General features: G+C 36.8%; 1 protein-coding gene across 3 annotated transcripts in view; it reads left to right on the top strand.

The window, feature by feature from the left end:
• LOC121734095 (bumetanide-sensitive sodium-(potassium)-chloride cotransporter) overlaps positions 1-21,921 on the top strand; it is a 50,349-nt gene that overhangs the window by 4,006 nt on the left and 24,422 nt on the right. For 2 of the 3 annotated variants that reach the window (XM_042124510.1, XM_042124512.1), the window contains 5 exons: positions 10,642-10,762; positions 11,560-11,845; positions 20,525-20,596; positions 20,956-21,136; positions 21,658-21,917. In XM_042124510.1, the coding sequence (XP_041980444.1) occupies positions 10,749-10,762; positions 11,560-11,845; positions 20,525-20,596; positions 20,956-21,136; positions 21,658-21,917 (813 nt within the window). In that variant the 5' untranslated portion in view covers positions 10,642-10,748. Of the gene's footprint in view, positions 1-7,303; positions 7,306-10,641; positions 10,763-11,559; positions 11,846-20,524; positions 20,597-20,955; positions 21,137-21,657; positions 21,918-21,921 lie in introns of all 3 variants that reach the window. The other variant, XM_042124511.1, reaches the window with a different exon arrangement.

Here is a 21,921-nt window from a genome sequence, read left to right as displayed (position 1 = left end):
CCTTTTGGGTACGAAACCCTAAAAACGGGATTTTTGTGTTACTAAGGGCCCCATGCACGAGATAGAGTCACGACTTATCGATGTAGTCTGCTAATAAAGCTTGTATCAGGAATTGCCATCAAATGACATTAAGTTTTGGGATCGACATGCGAATTTAATAAAATGTTTACATCACAATATTAGTAGTAGCTCCATCTTGTGTATCGCAGACACAATAGATTTTCAATTGTTATGCGGCAGCCGGCTGCCGCTTGGGGATTGATGGGTTAAGAAATTTTGCCATTGCTTATGTAGGCTGCAGTTACTGAAAAACCTGCGGCTGAAAAACGATTGCAGCTGTAAGAAATAGTCAGCGCGTTGCCTACAGACTACAACCTGAAAGTAATCTAATATTATTGGGTTTAGATAGTTAGATATAGTTATTTAGCCAGGTTATGTGCAATCACAAGACATGTCAAAATGGTCTCTCGGATAGCTTTATAAACCGACAAAATTGCGATGGTGCCTATGAACCAATTTATATTTAAATAGAAATCTATCTCTTTATTTAAATAATCTATCTGACCCTTTAGCTAAGACTTTTTGTTTATCGCTTCTATACAAAATCGCAGATTGAAATGTATGCAATTAAAATAAGAATTTACGTTCGACTCGTCTAATATAATTTCCATACATTAAAACGGCGATTCTATAAAGAAGCGATAAGGAAAAGCCTTGGCTAGGTGCTCTTGGAAGTTTATGTACCATCGCATATCGTCGTCTGGATGTTCCATCAGCTTTCTATTACTTGATTAACCCATGGGGCCGCGCCCCGCTCTCGGTGCTCAACTAATTGCTTTCGCGAGGCCAAATTCAATCTATCGCTACGTACATCCTTGGACTATGGAAATTTTTGGTTTTCTTATCATTCAAAAATTCAAATATTCAAAGAAAGTTTTCAAAAGTTCCTGTAAAAAGGCGATTGATATGCCATAGAGAGAGAGTAGAAATAGAGTTGCAAATGCTTTGCTATAACCTACCTATTTACAAATACTCACAGTTTATTAAAAGAAGGAGTTTTAAAGTTTCCTGAAGAACTTTTGATATGCCATGGTGAGAACGTAGAGATAGAGTCACTAATATAGTTTAGAAACCAGGCCAGCTACGCAGGAGTAATTTTATAGACGCATGGATCATCTTACTTGTCAGACTATCAGGTGATCAGCCTGTATTGTCCTAACCAAACTTAGAAATAACATGTATTCAACGCGGGAATCGAAACCACGACCTCCGAGTCAAGAGCCGCGCTCTATGCCTACCACTAGACCACGGAGGCGTCTTTCCTATACCTAGTCTAACAAGCATACCAAAACGACTTAATTTTTTCTGAAGTTGTTACTTCTCAAGTTTAAATGCGTCAATAAACTAAAATTATACATTACACTAAAAAACTTAAATAACCCTTCTTAGCGCAGTCGAATAAAGGGCAGGGGACCGAGGCTGACACAAAATTCGCACATCGTTGTCAAAGCTATCTCGCGCTAGGGTGACTGGGTAGTGGCTGGTACGATGTCAGCTCACGTCCTTATTGAAGTCATTCAATGAATTTCCGTGAATAATAGACACATAAACTCGTAATTCGTGAATCAAAAGGAAAAGAATAAAGAAAAGCAAGAGTACGGGACTTCACCTTGTCATTAAGTAAAATTACTTAATGACAAGTTACATTTTTTTTAGATAATTGTTGGTCATGATTACAAATTGAACTTGTTTTTAAAGCCTACAAAAATTACATTCATACTTTATTAATTCTGTTACCTACTTAATAATAGTCAACTTAACTTTTTCTGGTTTTACTTGGATTTATGTATTGTTTTAGTTACAAGTTTAACTGTATAGGCGCTGACATAGTGTAGGGAGTATGTTTTCAGGAATACTATGGTGGGACATTAACCTAGTCGGTCTAGGTGTCCCGTGTCCGTTTGGTTGCGCTCTATCTCTATACATTTCGATGGTAGCGCCAGGTTGCGTCGACATTGTGTCCCGCTTTTAAATATTATACCCCTTATTATAATAAAGTAGGTAAGTTCTTTTATTGTATAAAGATTTAGTTCCGATAATTTTACTTTACCAACTTATCGGTAGTAAAAAGGTATCAAGAATTCGCGAGCGAAATTTCCGGGTGGCGAGAATGCGTTTTAACTTGATCTATAAAATAACTCTCTCTCGATTTCTACTTTTATTCAAGAAAGACAAAGAAAAATTAATTCCAGTGTTATCTAGCAAAATTTTCAACGATGCCGTGGCGAAAAAACACGAATACTTAGCCCTAGATGAGGACTCTACGTCGCAAAGACGCCACCGGACCATAAAGGCTGACGACGCACCAGCAGCTAGTAGTAGTTGCTTTCCATCAGGTGACCCGTTTGCTCGTTTGCCCCCCTTATTTTATAAAAAAGGCGCTAACAAAATGCAAAAATCTTCACTCTTTGTTTCGCGCGTATTGAAAGTACTTAGGTACATAAATACCTATACAGAAATTAATTGAACTTTGCTGAGTTTTGCATCAATGGCTCAAAGCAAGAAGCAGCTATACATACAACCACAAAAAGATACACGTTGTAGTCTGTAGGGAATTCCCACAAAAAGTCGATATCGTTTTTGTTCAGTTGACTCGGAAGAAATCATCCAACTGCGTTAAGGTCAACCGAGTCTTTGATGCTTTTATAACCATCAACAGACTTAGGATAGGTAAGCGGTACGGAGACAGTCCTGTGAAAGTCAGATGGTATTTGTGATACCATCTGACCTTATCTCATTATTTATCATAAGATTATCTCTCAGATAACATCAGTATAATTAATATTATGTTATTACTTATTATCCATACTAATATTATAAATGCGAAAGTGTGTCTGTCTGTCTGTCTGTCTGTTACCTCTTCACGCCCAAACCGCTGAATCGATTTCGCTGAAATTTGGTATGGAGATAGTTTGAGTCCCGAGAAAGGATACTTTTTGTCCCGGAAAAATGTACGGTTTCCACACAGTAATCTTTTATGATTTGCGCGTAAACTATTCTATCGATTTTGATGAAATTTGGTATGGAGATACTTTAAGACATAAGAAAGGACAAGGGATACTTTTTGTCCCGGAAAAATGTACGGTTCCCGCACAAAAAACTTTTATGATTTGCACGTAAACTATTCAATTGATTTTAATGAAATTTGGTATGGAGATACTTTGAGTACCGAGAAAGTACATAGGATACTTTTCATCCCGAAAAAATGTACGGTTTCCGCTCAATAAACTTTTATGATTTGCGCGTAAACTATTCAACCGATTTTGATGAAATTTGGTATGGAGACACTTTGAGTACCTTAAGACTTATGGTTTGCGCGAAAACTATACAATCGATTGTATTCGATTGTAAGATTTTATATTACAATCGATTGTATAGTTTTCGCGCTTTTTTTTCATCTATACGTGACATAATTGTAAAAACATACGAGAGTCAATTCTGCACATAGAATATTAAAAAAAAATACTTGGGACCAGACCATTTAGCAGAAACCACGGAAACTTTTTCGTTTTCGCTTCGTTATAGAATCGCCGCTCAAAATGTAGGGAATTGACATAAGACGAGTCGAACGTCAACGTCATATTAACGAACGCTTATGTTAATTCCATACATTTTCATCGGCGATTCTATAATGAAGCGAAAACGAAAAGATTTTGGCTCACCCAACTGATCTACAATCGATATAATGGAAGCCAAAAATGTAGTTTTCATAATTTTCGTCTTATTGTCTGTATATATGTCCGAGATAAACTCAAAAAGATTTACTTCAAATTTTGAATATTACTAAGGTGTCGGGTAAGCACATAGGCTCCATATTATTAAAACGCTGTGCCCCCCCAACCCCCTAACTTGGGATTGCTGCTGACATCAGAATGGTGTCGCGTCGTTACTGTTGGCTTTTAATTTTCCCTTTTAGGAACAAAGTTATTAATACAACCAAAACTAAACATACACTTTTCGGCTGTCATTTGAATAATATGCGGGGGACTTTGCCCTCGGCCCGTACTTGGGGGGACTGCGCCCCCCAAACTTCCCCCTCCTGGGATGTCTGCTTACATCAAAATGATGTCGCGTCGTTAGTTTTGAGTTTTAATTCTCCTTTTAAGGATAAAAGATCTTAATTAAATCTCAATTTATTCCAACCTACACTAAACATACAGTTTTTGAGTGTCATTTCATTAATATGCGGGGGACTTTACCCTTGTCCATACTTGGGGGGGCTGCGCCCTCCCAAACTCAACCTCCTGGGATTGTTGCTTACATAAAAATAGTGTAGCGTCGTTAGTGTTCAGTGTTGATTCTCCTTTGTAGGAATATAGTTATTATTTAAAAGTCAATTTATTCCAACCTAAACATACAGTTTTCGAGTGACTTTTGATCAATATGCAGGGGACTTTTCCGTCGGCAAAAAATTATCCATTTCCGTTATTATACTATGTTAATGCGGACGAACTCGCGGGCAACAGCTATAATGTTATAATAATACGTTTTAACGCGAGCGAAGCTGCGGGTAAAAGCTAGTAAAGAATAATGCTGTAATAATGTGTTAAACGAATGAATATAGAAATGTTATTGTTACAACGTGCCACATTAGCCACTGGAAAATGCTTTTCGTAGTCCTATTAATCTTCTGCGGCCCTAGAAAAACCGGAGATTTCCCTAACAAAAAAGCTGGAGATTCGAAATATTAGGAACGCTCAAAGCTTTAGCGACTTTTATGAGCATGAATTTCATGCCATTAGGAAATCTACCAGCTCGTTTGCTAGTTGCTATAAAATTATTAAAATGGCAGTGCTTTGTGTCGCGGTAGTTCCAGCAAAGGACATCAGATAGCATGTAAATTATTTCAAAATAATACGATTTCAATGTTATCGAAGCAGAACTAAATGCATACTAAACATAACATTTTATCACCTCATACATAAAAAATATAAAAACTACTTTGCAACTTTGCAAAACCTTTTATATCTATAGCGGATAGCCCCGTACGAGCACCGGTGATCGCGACAACAATAGCATTTCCGAGAATCCCCGATCGAAGGATTAAACGGATTGACATGTAAAATTTTTATAAGGGCCTAAGGTCAAGGATATTTAAAAGTTAAAACGTGATCGCCAAAATTTATGGGTCCTTTTAATCAGCTATTTGCTTAAAATTTGCATACCTAATGCTAATTACAATGCCCCCGTTTTTTGGTACAACTAATATATATTTTGTGCCTGTACAAACTATTATCTATATATTAGTTTATATTTCATATTAATATATTAAAGTTTAACCCAAAGCAGCGATTATAATAAACTAGACGTAATTTTGACTAAAGAGAATGTTATGTTGGTAAAAATAACATGTACTATTATAATAAGGAATGTTTTATTCTTTTATCTAAGACTTAAGTATAAATTAAATATAGTAATAAGGTCGTTTTGTTAAGCCTTTACAACTGCCAAATATTGCTACTGCCTCAGTCGTTTACTTTTGTAAAGGCACAGCTATCATAGATTAACTGAATACATACTAAAGAATAACAGCTATTATTTTTATCAGTTGACGGCTTAGAAGCCACGAGACGAGTCACACACCTTCACATTCAACGTAAAATGTATGAAATTATGTGAGTAACTTCGTGGTTTTGGCCATCGAGGGATTTTCAAGTTTACTGTTCGTAATTGGACTTGGATTACGAACTCTACCATTTTTATGAAATAAACCATAAAACAAGCAAGAACTTTATATGATAAGCGATTGCTCATATTGACACTTGTAAAAAAAACTATATTATAGAGTCACTAATAATTATTTTGTCGGGACGCCCCGAAGGATAAGCAATTGCACATATTTACACTTGTAAAAAAAACTATATTATAGAACCACTAATAATTTTTTTGTCGGGATGCCCCATGCGTGCCAAAGCATATCTCTCACAGACAAAAATTACTAGTTGTCTATTTTGAGCCGAATATTCAGAACAGAAGACTCGATAAAATTTACTGAATAAGCTTAGTCAGAATTTGTAATAACAATAATTTCTGATCATTGAAGAATGAATCAAACATCAATTATTCGCTGGGTTATTAAGTAATACGTGGCGTTAAAATCACTTTACAATTGTTAGTAAATAGAAATGGAATTCTCATGAAATAAAACATCGATTTTAGTATTTTTGGCAAACTTCCATATTATGCGTGACATACGAGTAACACTCCACTACAGTTTCAAGAGTCATAAAACTCGTACTATAGCGAGTACAGTATGGTCTTCACTTTTCTTTTTGCTGACCCTGTGGTTGTTTCGCAAACGAAAAAAACGTACAGGTTCGATTCCAGGTGGCGACGTGTATTAATGTGACATTTTCAGATATAAAACACTTAATACGGGCGCTCGTACCTATGGTGATGAAAAAATTCTTAGAAAAACATGCACAATGCACATGGTTTGGAAAAACCCGGGGACCAACGAAAGTTATTCCATTTATTTCATCTACTACCAAAGTGATACAATATTTCTTTAGCGTTGTCCACCACAGCCGGATATCGGGAAAAAGTAGAGTATAATAATTTAGAAGCACCATTTTCGTGCGCGCTATTGAAAAGTGACACGTAGCCAGGCGCAGTCCGAGGGGGGGGGGGGGGCACAGGGGACATGACCCCCCCACCCCCAAATCTAAGGTCCAATTGAAAAATCTCAAAATCTTGCCAAATAATAAAAGGAAATTTCTATTAATCCCGTAACCACCGCTATGCCCGTCCTTAGACAGCTGTCAACCCAGAACCGTTCAAGGGCGCAGATAAAGGCAAAATATTATAGTAGTGTAGTGACTAGTGTAGTGAACCCCCCCAAATTTTAGGCTGCGACCGCGCCTGCACGTAGTGATGGGTCAATGCACGGATTCTACATATTCCGCGACCGTACTTTAGCCTACTACGGGACAGTGTTCCCAACTTAGGGGTTTTCCCCCCAGATTTAGGGGTTAAATAAGTGAGATCGGATTTTTTTAGGGGTCTGAAATTTTTAGGGGTATTTTCAGGGATTTTTTTACTTTTTAATATTTTTAAATTGTTGATATTAATATTAATTATTTCTTGACCTAGCGACTTCTAGCGACATCTATTACGTAATTCTATGACCACTCTGTGGTGACTGGCGGCAATACTGATGGTCCGATTTACATTAAATCGTAATGATGTCACTTGTGCAACATTTAATCCAACAAATAAAATGTTGAATTTATTCAATAATAAGATGTACGACTTCAAAACATCTGAATCTTCAGATGAAGATGAAATATTTAACATATTAAATCAATTATTATAATAGAAATATTTTAAAACATATTTCAGTATATTATTTCTAAACTATTATACATTTATATGTATATATATGCATATTTTAGGGGGAAAACAGAAAAATTAAGGCGATTTTAGGGGTTTTTGACACCAATTTAGGGATAAATATTTTTGAGAGTTGGTAACACTGCTACGGGACTAATATTATATAATATTCTGTGCTACGGGATGGATACACGTGCCCCATACCTCGTAGATTTGTACACGACGTAGTTACGTGGAGTTTGCGGTTGGACAATACATTTTTATGTCCATATAAGATTCATTAGAGCACACAGAACATGCTGGCTTTGTTCGAGTGTTAATTTACATTAAGATAGATGTGCAATGTCTAAGAAATAACAACTACTTTTGATTGAATGTGACATTCGGAGGTTGAGAGCCACTGCAGATACTAAATAGAGTAAATAGTTAGTAGCACAACTAGAAGATAAAATTAATGCTTCATTCAAAACTTTTTGAAGACAATAAACAATCCAAATATATCAAGCCATCTAAAACGGACGGCTCAACGGATTTTAATAACATTTTCAATCTCGTTAATATCTTAAACAAAAGCTTTGAAGATTTTCATTTTCCCATTAGTAAACCGGAAATTACGCATTTACTAGCTTCTTGTCCAATAAAGGCTACAATGTCCTTTTATAATGATATTGACACAACCCAAAATATGTTTCTCATGGTCTTGTACATCTACTAAACATCATACGGAACCTGCGAAGGTTCATAAGAGCAAACAATATCCTTATTAGAAAAATATATTAAATGAAGCAGCTTCTTTTAAGTGACATCTTTAAATCTACAATGTCAGGATCGTAATTCGTAAAAGAATATGAATCCTGATAGCGGGATTTACTTGTTTTGGTTTAGATTTTAAAAGCGTATTTAGTTTATAGTCTCTAGCTTTTAAGTAGTTTTAGATATTGAGCGCCAGTTTAAGTATTACACCTTAAATAGGAAGAATTGTATTTACAAATTGTAAAAATTGTATTTACAAATTGTGTTGTAGTAGATGACTTTTTGTCGGTCTGGTAAGTTAGAACCTCATGTTAGAACTTAGAAGTCGCTTGACAGAAGCTCTCCTGTAAAAACTGTGCATACGAACATACACGCGATCTTTTCGAATAAATATTTATTTAATTGTGATTATTATTCGCATTCATAATGCGAACATATTGCGTAGTACAAAATATAATTAAATTGATAGATATATTGTCCAAGGATTTAATTAATTCATGCATTTAAAAGTGGTAGCGTTTTCTTAGAACTTAGGTGATTTTAATGTGTAATGTTTATGACGTATGTACTATAATGGACTATATAGTATTTCTTGTTTTTAATAGAACTGATATTGTCTCTTATTATATCGCATACATATGTTTTATTCTTAGTTAGGTAGTATCTAATATTACCAGACTTTTTCTTGACAATATTTAAAGTGCGACATAAACCTTTACGAAAATTCCCTAAAGGTCACAATGGTCCATGCTGGTCCACTAAAAGCCATCGCCATTGTGGAGAGTGTAGACATACGATACTGAGACATGACCATCGTCCGCCATCATACACCACTAGCCCGTCTACACAATGGCGATGGCTTGTAGTGGCCCAGCATGGACCATTGTGAAGAGGCACCTTTACATTGAAGAGCTAAAGAACGATTTGCCAAATCTGTCAAGAATCATCATCATCATCAATTTTTATTCGCCTGTTTCACGAGACTTCCGTAATTCCTGAGAGCCATTAGCAACGCCTCTAAGGCCCAATTACACCAACGTCTGTAAGTGTTAAGATGCACGGGCGTAGCCAGGGGGAGGGTTTTGGGGGTGCAAACCTCCCCCGAAAAGTTAAGATATTAACATTCATAAAATTAAAATAAGGACAGGCGTGCGGCATATCTCATTTATTACTACAAACTATTGCACTAAAATAAACATTTTACATCTTTAATATTTTTCTTATGAATATAAGGGTTATTTTATGTACTTTTATTCCTTTTATTTTCTTGAACCCCCCCCCCCCCCGATACTAAAACCTGGCTACGCCCGTGTTAAGATGTCATGTCTACTCTTTTATTCATATGAAAAACGAAAGACGTAGCGTGATACTAATTCGATCATTAACTTTAACAGTCATTGGTGATATTGGGCCGAAATCTTTCATACTAAGTTATTTATGAAACACTTATGGCCGTGATCCAGTGCGGAATTCATACGTTTAATATTCGCGAAGTGTAAGGCCATCGTCCGGCGCGCACTGGTTGCGGCTCATGCTAGCTGGTTGCGGGCGGTGTAACCAGATCGAACCGGTAAAAGCTCCGACTGGTTGCGAACGTCCGCTACCAGCTACCAATACACATGGACTTTTTGCATCATAATTCATATTACATACTTGCGAAATCATTTTGATTCGTATCCTCATATTTTAGGAGTGTAATCATTAATTGTTTTTGTAAGAGATTAAATTAGGAAGATAGCAATGTCAGTTTTCAAGAGATAGGTTTTGTATTGTGGTATTGATGGAAATTAGTTAATGGTGCCACAAATATTACATTTTCCTATACTTATTTAATATTTGGAACGAAATGAAAAACTATTATAGTACTTCATAATATAATAATATGTATTAAGTACCTATTTATCTTGATTAATCACCAGTCTTCAATTAATGTTAACAGTACTTAATCCCGGATTCTCAATGCGACTGCTACTTCGGCCAAGTGCGAGTCGGACTCGTGCACGAAGGGTTCCGTACCGTTATGAGCGGAGCGAAAATAAGGAAAAAAATGTGTTTTTTGTATGGGAGCCCCATTATAGTATTGAGGGTCTTGTGAATAATTCAAGTGCCTATATATCCCATTATTAATTTCAAGTGTCTATATGTTGCCATTATGGATTACAAGCCAAAAAGACCAAAAAAATAACGTTTGTTGTATGGGAGCCCCCCTTCAATATTTACTTTATTTTGTTTTTAGTATTTGTTGTTATAGCGGCACCAGAAATACATAATCTGTGATAAATTTCAAAAGTCTAGATATAGCGGTTCTTGAGTTACAGCCTTGAGACAGACAGACAGACGGACAGACATCCGAGTCTCAGTAATCGGGTCCCGTTTTTACTCTTTGGGTACGGAACCCTAAAAACTAAAGATAATGCACAAAATTATTATGAATTTAAAATTAGAATTAGAATTTTACGTATAAGTTTGATACCTTTTTATATTTTTTCTTTTCAGATATAAGTCGAGCTATGTGGTTGACGCGAAATCGAAGAAGTAACCGCTTTATGATAAACACTTATCATAGTAAAAACAACTAGAACCAGTGACGAAATCTACACAAAATGGAGGAAAACAGGTAACAGTCATTTTACTGCACACATCTATTTAATTATATTATACTAACATTTGAAAAAAATACACGAGAAATTATTTCAAAACTTCAGATTTACTTATTAAAAATAAATGGCCCAAAGCTACCATTTTTTGGCCAATGGCCATTCTTTTGGCCAAGTTTTGCGCTTCGACATACTATGTTTGTACCATATTATTCACTACTTCAAATTAAACTAAGTCCCTCTTATAGCTAATCTATATTCCTCATCAAAGTCCCCATTATGCATACAACAAACTACAAACTTGTAAAGTAAACTTTAGTAAGCTTAAACTTTAGTAAGCTCTAAGTTCTGAAAGGACACTAAAGTTTCAGCCCACTTTGGTTAAAAAGGGTATTGAGACATCTTAGAACATAATTAATATACTTATTGGCAATATAAGCAGGACACACATAATTTAAACTATACGTTTGTGCGTATTATACACGTATGTAGGGTAATTAATTAAATTTAAGTAATTATTTAATGTCTCTGTGTGCGTCCGCAAGTTACGTTGTTTTAAATCTATATAAATAAAAATGTTAGTCTCGCTAAAACTCGATAACAGCTTATATATTTCAGACTTGAAATATTTGAAGGTAAAATTTATATTAGAAGCCAAATGATAAGAAATTCACCGGGTCATTATAACATAAATACTGTACTAAAAAAGCGAACTGATCACTATAAATTATAATATTATACAGAAGCAAAATATACACCGGAGTCGAGACACTCGTATTGCCAAAATAAACTCACCAAACAATTCTTTGTTCACTAGGTTTTCGGTGTCCAAAGTGGACGGAGAATCCAAGAAGAATGGCATCCATATGGGCGCGAGCATCATCACCAGACCCATCAGATCCTCCGCGGAGACAATCGAGAACGGAGACGCGAACCCTCAGGCGGAGACTTGGCTGCATGATGCTGGCTGGAGACGGAAAAGGTCCCTGGCCCAGCTCACCAGGGAAGCTCTGCCTAGGATGGAGAATTATAGGAACTCAAAACGAGCACTCAAGAGACCCAGCTTGGGAGAACTACACGGTGACCATCTGATTGCTGAAGAGGTGAGTTTATTTACTGATTTCGATGTTGTTAAATTGTCTATATCACAGATTCGATAGTAATGATTGAGGCACAGACTAAATAGTTACTATGTAAGTTGAGATATCAACAAAAGATAGATCCTTTGATTAAACTCTAAAGAATGAGCCAAATGTATCCAAAGGTTCCTGAAATATTGTCTATCTTAATTAAGGTGCATTGGGGTAACTTCGGAAGAAAAAAAAATGGGGATATTCCGAAAATGGCAAATAATTACCAAACAGAAAGTAATTTTGAGCTCTGGCTACATTAACCGAGACGCCAATTTAATCACCGCCCCCACTTCCTTTCCCTCGAGCCGTCAGCCGGCAGTGTATGTGCGCTAAGTTCATTTTTTCGCGCCAAGTGCAATTTTATGATTTTTTTGGGATTATCGAAATTATCGAAATTACCCCGTATTGTTTTACACAGAAATTAGGTAAGTTACGTAATATTTTGTTTGTTTTAAAGAAGCTTTGACGTTTTTTGCTTTCCTAAGAATAGGTTACGTTGCTCTAGCTATGATTTTTAATAAACATTCGAAATAACCCCAGTGGGGTAAATATGTTAACGAAATTTCCCCAAAAAATTATTCATAGTCTTTTGCAGGGGTGCGCAACATAATATAATATTCCGATTTGATGGTCCTAAAATATGGATTGTTCTATTTGTAGGACAAGGTTACTCTTGAATTATATAACTATAATAACCTATCATTATACAAAAAAAACAGCTTATTAGGGTACCGTTTTAGTTCACTAATCAACAAAACTTAGTTGACTACGGCACCCTAAAACGCACCCCTAACCAGCTGATTTTCTGTATATTGATAGGTTAATAGTTCTATCTCTGTTAGCTACCACTTTCGTTGGCTTTTTTATTGTTCTTATTCTATTTATTTCTTTGCTCCAAATGTTGAGGACATCTGCATCCCCGATGGGGTAATTTCGAAATTTTTTCGGTACAAAACTTAGTTTGGTGTCTTCTATGGCTTGTATGCACAATGTTTTTGTATGGGGTAAAATAGAATAAAAATAAATATGTGTCTTAAATGTATTTTTACATTAGGTCGTGTTTCGGCTGATATTCGAAATTACCCCTTGAGTATTCGAAATTACCCATGAAAAGTAGAAATAGGGTTATATTTTAAAGGGGTAGTTATATCAGAATCCGTAAATACTTTTGAACTAAAAAATATACAATTCACATGGAAATATGTTTACTATAACTAAAATGTTACAGTTATAGGTAACAATATATACAAATTCGTCTTCTAAACTTGAAACAATGACACAATATACTCACTCTTCCAAAAACTTTACGAGATTGCCCCAATGCACCTTAAACCATATTTATTGTTATTTTGGTCAGCCTGCCTAGTATACGCCAACGACATATCTCACTCTCGAGATAATTAAAAACTACTCGTGTCATAATGTCAAAAACTCGACATTAGGTATCTCGACAAAACTCTAAAAAATGTATTATTTCGATGATAGATCTACGCGAGAAAAAATTGAGATGAAGATACAAACCATCAAACATCGAGAAAACATGTAGAGTGAGATATCTCGTTGGCGTATGCTAGGCAGGCAGGAGTTTCTACTTTCTGATCATTTTGTTGTAACTTATAATATTTTTATGATTTTATTGATTGTAAACACTCTTAATACTATAACTTCCTTCTCGTTATAAATTATGTTTCATGCACATTCATAGCTGCCGAGTATCATCATTTTTGTATCAGTCTCCAAGCTCATCGGGTGTAGTTTTTATTCGTAGTTATGCGAAGTGTTTGTAATTGATATCATCAGCGACCTTTAAAATGTCGTTAAGCCAAATAATTGCCATTTTTGGATAAGTACGTCAAAGTCGCTTACATAACCATTAGCTGTATTGTTGCTACCGTGCTACTATTTAATATAGTATAGTTTGCAAGAATGTTGTAGTTTTGGTTTGTTGTACTGTCGAATTCAAAGAAAATGCACTCCAGAGGGCCTAGACAAGCGGCAAGCGATTATCGTAAACGCGCCAACGCCACAAAATGTATGGGATTTGACATTAGTATTCGCTAGCGAAGCGATGACTTATGTCAAATCGCATACATTTTGTTAGCGTTTAGTGTTTACGATAATCGCTTGCCACTTGTCTACTAGGGCCGATGCAGTTAATTTTATTTACCGCACAGCTGTCACACACTATATCTGTTTTTGAGAATCCATTGCATCCATAAATAAATTCACTGGTATTTTATAATCAAAGATAGAATTTTAAGATAATGTAAATAGTAAATCGGGAGTTGATAAAAAGCCTAAACTGCAATCCTTGCAAGATATAGAAACAAATCTAATAGGGAATATTATACTCGTATTTCTTCGGACATCTTCTAAGGGCCTGTTTCAGCACTTTCTGATAAAGTACCGAAAAGGCTATTCATAGCTTTTAAACAGATTCTCCATACTTCATATGTAAAGATAAGTGGTGGATAGCCTATTTGGCGAGGTAGTGAAACAGGCCCTTAGTCTAGTCTCATGGGCGTACCCAGGTTCTGGGCCAGGGGGGGGCAAATTACCCAGGTTCTGGTGCCAGGGGGGGGCAAATCACCCAGGTTCTGGGCCAGGGGGGGGGGGGGGGCAAATCAGATTTTGCATAAGCTAGGTAGCATAAGCTATATATAAAGAATAAAAAATTTATAATTTTTAGTTGTAAAAATATTGTATTGCAAACAAATGGCAAAAATTCGTTCTTAATTTTTAATTTTTATAGATAAAAGTACTAGATAATATACTTAGTAGGAACGTCAACATGATCCAGATCCCCCCCCTCGGTACGCCCATGTCTGGTCTTTAGTCTTTACTGACTTGAAAATAAAATTAGACATCAGTAATTAATCGGCTAATCAATCCTGTTTTTGTCTCTGAGTGAAACTTAACCTAGGCTCTTTAGTCTTGAGAGGATGCAAAAAGACAAGTAACACATTAACTGTAGATTGTAGATGCAGGAAAAACATCAATTAGGTGCTCTCTCGGAAACCACATGTCGGGGATTAATGGATTATCTCCTGTGAATGCTATCATATAAATAAACATAATATTTCTCTAATGATAACACGCCTAGGCGTGTAGAGGATATAGTGACTTAAACTATATAGTTTATTATTTTAATTATTGGGTAAGCTGGTTGCCAGTTTAAAAAACCACACGCACCAACCAGTTTGGAACTTAGGGTAAAAGAGCCGTATGACCAGTTCTTCAAAACACGCTTTATTAGCTGTAGAAAAAAAATCCTCATTTAAAATAAAAAAACAAAAACCTGGCGTTTTAAAATTGCATCGTAAAAGTCCCACGTGAAATATCGTTGACATATCTAAAACTCTCGATGATGTTACTAATACCAACTAATATGTATTCTGTGCTAATACGTATTTTTTTAAATGAAATAATTAAGGGTGCAAACGAGCTAACGGGTCACCTGATGGAAAGCAACTTCCGTCGCCGATGGACACTCGCAGCATCAGAAGAGCTGCAGATGCGTTGCCGGCCTTTTAAGAGGGAAATGGGTAATAGGGGAGGGTAGGGAAGGGAATAGGGGAGGGGAGAGAAGGAAATAGGAGAGGATAGGGAAGGGAAAAGGGTAGGGGATTGGGCCTCCGGTAAACTCACTCACTCGGCGAAACAGCAAGCGCTGTTTCACGCCGGTTTTCTGTGAGCCCGTGGTATTTCTCCGGTCGAGCCGGCCCATTCGTGCCGAAGCATGGCTCTCCCACGTCAAATTATTTTAAACTACGTTTTCAAAACTGCACCGTGCTAGTCTCTCTGTTCTCTACGGCGCAAACGTTGAGAACCTCTGATCTACTATGCAACATACCCATAACCCATTACCCAGTACAGTAATTTGGATAAGCCAACAGATTATAGCAATTAGAGATACATAAAACAAAAGATTTCGATCGTGGAGCTGAAAGGGCGGAAATGATGAGCGTCATTTTCTCAACCATTATACTCATGACCGTACCAAGCTGGTTGCGACCGGTTCTGGCCGGCAGCAGTAGTTATCGTTGGAGTGCCCACAGTTATTAGGATTAGGTGGAGTGCCCAGATAGTTGTAGAACTAATAATGTTGGTAATGAGGAAACGCCCTTGCTTTGAGATGCTGCTTGAATTGCACTGGAGAGGGAAATCCAGATAATTACTCTACAGTCTACAATACTACTCTGACATAGAGACTACTTAAAGAAAGAGTTTCTTACGCCGGTTCCTCTCGCCGGGTGAGTTCCCGAACCGGTGGTGGAAAAGTGTTAACTTTGTTAACCTACTTAGAAATAAATATTTTTCATTTCATTTCATAGTGTTCTGAAATTAAGAACCTTTTCAATTAGTAATGAGAAAGATTTTAAACCTAACCCAACTCCAGCTTGGCAGTGGGAAAATCATAATTTGGCCGTTTGTATGAAATTATTAATTAAACATTTTCGGTATTGCGTCAAAAATCTTTATTTAAAGAATGTCGATGGCTTTTGTTATCTTTTTAGTTCTATAAAACGGAATTCAGTGCATAGTCTAAAATTATATCACAGATGATAATGGGATAGTTTTTCTACAATGTAACTAGATCTGCGTAATAACACCTAAAACGCGGTAATCGTTTTCATATGACATACATTAAAGTACGGTAACTCGATTTTGTCCACTCTCATGAGTCTCATCACGTGCTACCATTAAAAACTCGTTTGCTTTTAATAGCATAATAATTAATTTCCAACATCCATACTAATATTGTAAATGCGAAAGACTGTCTATCTGTTACCTTTTCAAGCTTCAACTACTGAACCGATTTTGATGAAATTTGGTATGAAGACACTTTGAGTCGCGGGAAAGATATTGTTTATCCCGGAAAATGTACGGTACTCGCGCGATATTCAATTTTGGCGCTTAGGAGTTGCTGGCATTAATATAAGTAATTAAATAAAGGTGCAGATGGTATAAGCCCCTGGGAGGTAGCTATGGAATTAACATGTTTTCGCATTGCCATGGGTCGATATTTGTCGACCTTGACTGAAGTCCGGAACACCTTTTTGTGTCAGGTGTTTTATGCATCCCTAGTGATTGTAAGGATTGGTGCCCAGGGGAGCAGGCAGTCAGGTCCGATTTTAGCACTACCAGCGCCCTGGGCGAGAACTCTTCGGCGCCCAGGGTTCTGATAATGCTGAAAAAAATGGCGCCACTTTGTTTGCCTTCAGCGCCCCCTTTTAATCCGGCGCCCTGGGCGGTCGCCCAGCGTTGCCCCCCCTGACGCCGCTACTGCAGACAGTATGAATTGCGCTGTTATAAGTATTATATAGGAATATATAATTAACAGATTTTATATAAACAATAATGACATAGGTATATATTTCTATGGTAGTCAAAGTATGTACAACGGCTTCTTGATAAGTCCCTTCTCTTCTTCTCTCTTCTTCTTAGGAAATGTTTCTTTCTAGGCTTTGGCCTTACCTTATGCTCCTACTTAGGTTGCTTATTGCTAGCTTTTCACCTGACCCAAACCCTATTCCCTAACCCCTTTGAAACCTCTAAACTCTACATGACTTCTAGAAAGGACATGAAGTGGCCTAAAGTTCATTTTTAGCGCTCGGAAACTTTATTCCAGACACTTAAAGATTAATTACTAATACACTTTTATATTGTAATCGATCAATAAATTATGCAACTACTTAAACGCAAGTTTAAGCAGCAAGTAGTAATTTGTCGGTTGACATGTATGATGTAGCTCTTGTAGTTGGATTGACAATTGACATGATAAGGTTGATTACATAACAAGCGTATTATATTTTAATAATACGCATTAACTCTAGTTTACCCCGTGAATGTTATTATACTATAGCTGTTACACTGCGAAAACATCATACAGCATACTAGTATTAGAATGCGACAGTGTGTCTGTCTGACTGTCTATCTGTTAGGGGGCGTCCACAAATTTCGTGAGGTGTTTTTATTTTTATTTTCTGACCCTCCCTCCCCCATCTCACCAAATCTAACCATTTCGTGAGATTTTATTCAACCCCTACCGCACCCCCCAATCTCACGTGAGATTTTTCAAAATATGGGTTTTTTACGTAAACGCGTTAGATTGTTTGAGAGTCAGTAGATGTTTAACGTCAAAGTATGAATGAAATTATTTTCTTTCGAACGAATTAGCGAATGATCTTAATCGTATATTATACGCTTAAACGATTAAATCTTAATTCTTAAGCATACGTACAATCTGCATACGTATAATCTGGAGGAAATGGATCAAAATAGTATAATTTTTTGTAACAATGAGAAAAAATATGATTTGACTCGACCTTAAATCCTCACGTAATTTGTGGACGCCCTTAGGTACCTCTTCACGCCCAAACCGCTGAACCGATTGTGCTGAAATTTGGCATGGAGATACTTTGAGTACCGGGTAAGGACATAGGATGCATTTTATCTCGGAAAAATATACGGTTCCCGCGCGTTATCAAATTATGCCGCAACAGAGTTGCGGGCGTCCGATTGTCACGATTGTGGAGCTTTTTGTGTTTTTACGCCTAGTTTTCACTTTTCCCGTCTTGGTTTTAAACCACTGCACCGTGCGTGACTGCAGACATCGACTTAGACGTTAATTATTGTGGATACCATCAACGCTGAGCGCATGCATACACACGTTTTTCGTCTTCGATTTCTGAATTCGTTTCCGTATTTTCGTTTTCAGATTTCAGAATAGTAGAAAATATATTACATGAACTGACGCACACGTTCGCTCTTTTCCGAACGGAATTGGTTCCGTTCGGAAAAGAGCGGAATTGGTTCCGCACACTAGGTACGTTTCGAGTGCAAGCGCGTTCGCGCGTGAAGAAAAACGAACGTGTGCGCTAGTCTCACAGAATTCTAAATCGAAATTCCGGTTTAGGAAATCGAATACGAAAAACGTGTGTATGTGGCTAGCCTTGAGACGCTACCTCTACGGAGATGCCGTAATTTACCGTTTATAGAGCCTTATTAACTCATAATTTGAAAGCTACAAAATTATAATAAAAATAGGTATAGCAATTATCTTCAGCATAATATGAACAATTCGTTTCTCCGTCATTAATTTCCTATTTTTGTTTATTATACTCATGATATTAGCTTCCAAAGTAATACCAATTTATTTAAATTCAAGCATACATTCAGCAATCAGCGCCTTCCTATTATTTACAAATTACGGTTATTTGAAACACACGACAATAAATAGACAATTTCATTATTAAGTACATAATATTTGCCGTTTGAATTATTTTTAGGTCAATTTTGAACTTAGATAAGTAAAAAAATAGGTTTTTGTGGCGATCTCGGCAACGCAGCAAATGTACGGTCAAGGTCGTTTGCTCAGGGGATGGCCTTAATCATAGCCCCTACATAACAAACAACTGTCAGTGGCATCTATAGTAACGTATTGAATACCGTATTGAACGTAAATACAACGTAAACAGAAACAATGCCAATCGACCACAGATTCTGACAGACTGCTCAAGGCGTTACAGTCTTCATTGTATACAGTAGTCTATTGATGAGACACAGTGTAGCAACAGTAATTTAATTATGAAAGGAAATAGTTACGTAGGATAATACTGATGTTATCAAAGACTGTTCTAGTGTTATCTACGTGTGATGTATTGTTACGAGTGGTCTTTTTCCTTCGAATTATGTTTAATGGGAATCTTGTTAAGGTCTTGACTCTTGTCTAATATCTGACTGAATAACAGAACTAGAAATCTTTGACTTTTAGTTTTAGTTAACAAATTAAAAGTCTAGGCTTAAGATAAGGTGAAAAACCTTCGATGCCTCGATGTTTAGCAGCCCACATAGATTTTCTCAGTCGTACAAATAAGCATAAATTATATTCCAACTATATTTTATTATATGGGATGTATATTACACATAGAAAACCTACTTAACAGTCATTAGCAATGAGAAATTACGAGCTTCTACAAATTGATATCATTAAGCTATTCCTGTCTTGGTCTCGGAAACCAATAATGTGTAGTGGTTGTACGTCAGTCGTCAGACGTGGGAGTGGGGTGTGCGAGCCACCCCCCCATGTACGTACGTTGGCCAACCCACATGGGTGTTCAAATTTTAAAATCTCGAACAATTTCATCATTAGCATCGCATTCTAAAACTTGACTAAACATTTTAGGTACAGTGGTTTAAAGTCTAAGGTTAATAATATTATTATTATTATTATTATTATTATTAACTTTAACTTTAACTACAATACAAAATGTTAAATCTTTGGTTAAAGTTAAAAATGGACGCCATCAAGACGCCATATTTAACCATAACCATAGAGCTCCTTTACCAGCAGCGCCCCCGCCCACGTTCATTTATAACCTTGTTGGACCAGCTGTCATCTGTCAATTTCTCCGGTCAAAGTTAAAGTTAAATTTGCCTTAACTATAACCATAACTTAAACTTTAACCACGCCTCTTTAACCCAACCTAAAAGCGTTAAGTTTAGAATGAGTTATCAAGTGAAAATGACAAATATTTGAATTAGTTTATGTTAAACGGCTTAATTTTGATAATTATTATACTGATGGTTCCGTTAAAAATACGGTTCAAATATTGATATTCTTTATAAGTTCATATTTTGTTACAGGACGTGAAAAATAACCAAAGAGATACAAAATCACCGACGCCAGCGCACGGAATCAAGCTAGGATGGATTCAAGTAAGCTCTACTAAACTATTGTTTTGATAGCTTAAACTTAATTGCAGCTTATTAAGAGCTGTCCATAAACCCAAATGGCGTGTACGCAATCCCAAAATTTAAATGCCGCACTTTTGATATAGGAAGTTGAAAACTTCATAATATTATAATAATATTTTGCATCTGTAAAGTATCCAATCAAAATGGACGGCTTACCGCTTAGCTTTATATTAAAAGAAATCGACCTGCCGCCAAAGATGATTTAACTTTAATTCATTTTCTGTTAACTTTAATTAAAGTTAATTAACCATTAAATGACTCTCAATGCGGCTTTTACAATGATCTGTATTGGCCTGCAATATTAAGTGCCTAAGTGTTAGGGCGTGCTGATCCCGTGCCTGCTCAACATCTGGGGTGTGATGCTGTTTCTCCGCATCTCGTGGGTGGTCTCCCAGGCCGGTGTGGGGCTCTCCCTGGTCATCATCGCGATATCCGCCATCGTGTGTGTGATCACTACCTTGTCTATGAGCGCGCTGTGTACGAATGGGGAGGTTAAAGGAGGTAAGAATTTTTCAGGGATTAAGGGCCTGTTTCACCACTTCCTGATAAGTGCCGGATAGTCTATCCACAACTTGTCTGACAGATACTCCATACTCTATCTGTAAAATAAGTTGTGGATAGCCTATTCGGCACTTATCAATAAGTGGTGAAATGTGCCCTAAATTTTCTAAATGTTATTTCACTATTGATTAAAGTTATACGGCGTAAAATTATGTGCAAGTACTTACTTCTATATAGAAAATGCATGTTATTAGATACCTTTCCGGTTTTATAGACAGACACAATTGATCTTCTTTGACAAGTATTAAATTATTAATCCTTTTTTGAGATGGAAGGTTTTGTCACATTTTGAATACACCTTATACCTACCTGAGCCTAATACCCATATCAACTATTGGCAACCAATTATGAAAAACTCTTGGCAACTCTACGTCTAAAACACGACTTACCTTTCGAATGAGGTACTATGCTTCTATGCTCTGCAAATGTCTAGTTCATTTATCACAAACATTTTCCATCAGGTGGCATTTACTACATAATCTCACGATCCCTGGGTCCGGAGTTCGGTGCGAGCGTCGGCATAATATTCGCGTTCGCCAATGCCGTAGCGGCCAGTATGAACACCATTGGCTTCTGCGACTCCCTCAACGACCTGCTGAAGTCGCAGGGTGTGCAGATCGTGGACGGGGGAGTCAATGATGTGAGGATTGTCGGCTCCGTGGCGTTGGTGGTGATGTGCATCATATGCGCGGTCGGCATGGACTGGGAGAGTAAGGCGCAGGTAA

Source organism: Aricia agestis, chromosome 15, assembly GCF_905147365.1.
Source record: "Aricia agestis chromosome 15, ilAriAges1.1, whole genome shotgun sequence".
NCBI classification, from domain to species: domain Eukaryota; kingdom Metazoa; phylum Arthropoda; class Insecta; order Lepidoptera; family Lycaenidae; genus Aricia; species Aricia agestis.
The sequence above is the reverse complement of the archived record's forward strand: the minus strand, read 5'-3'. Positions and strand labels throughout refer to the sequence as shown.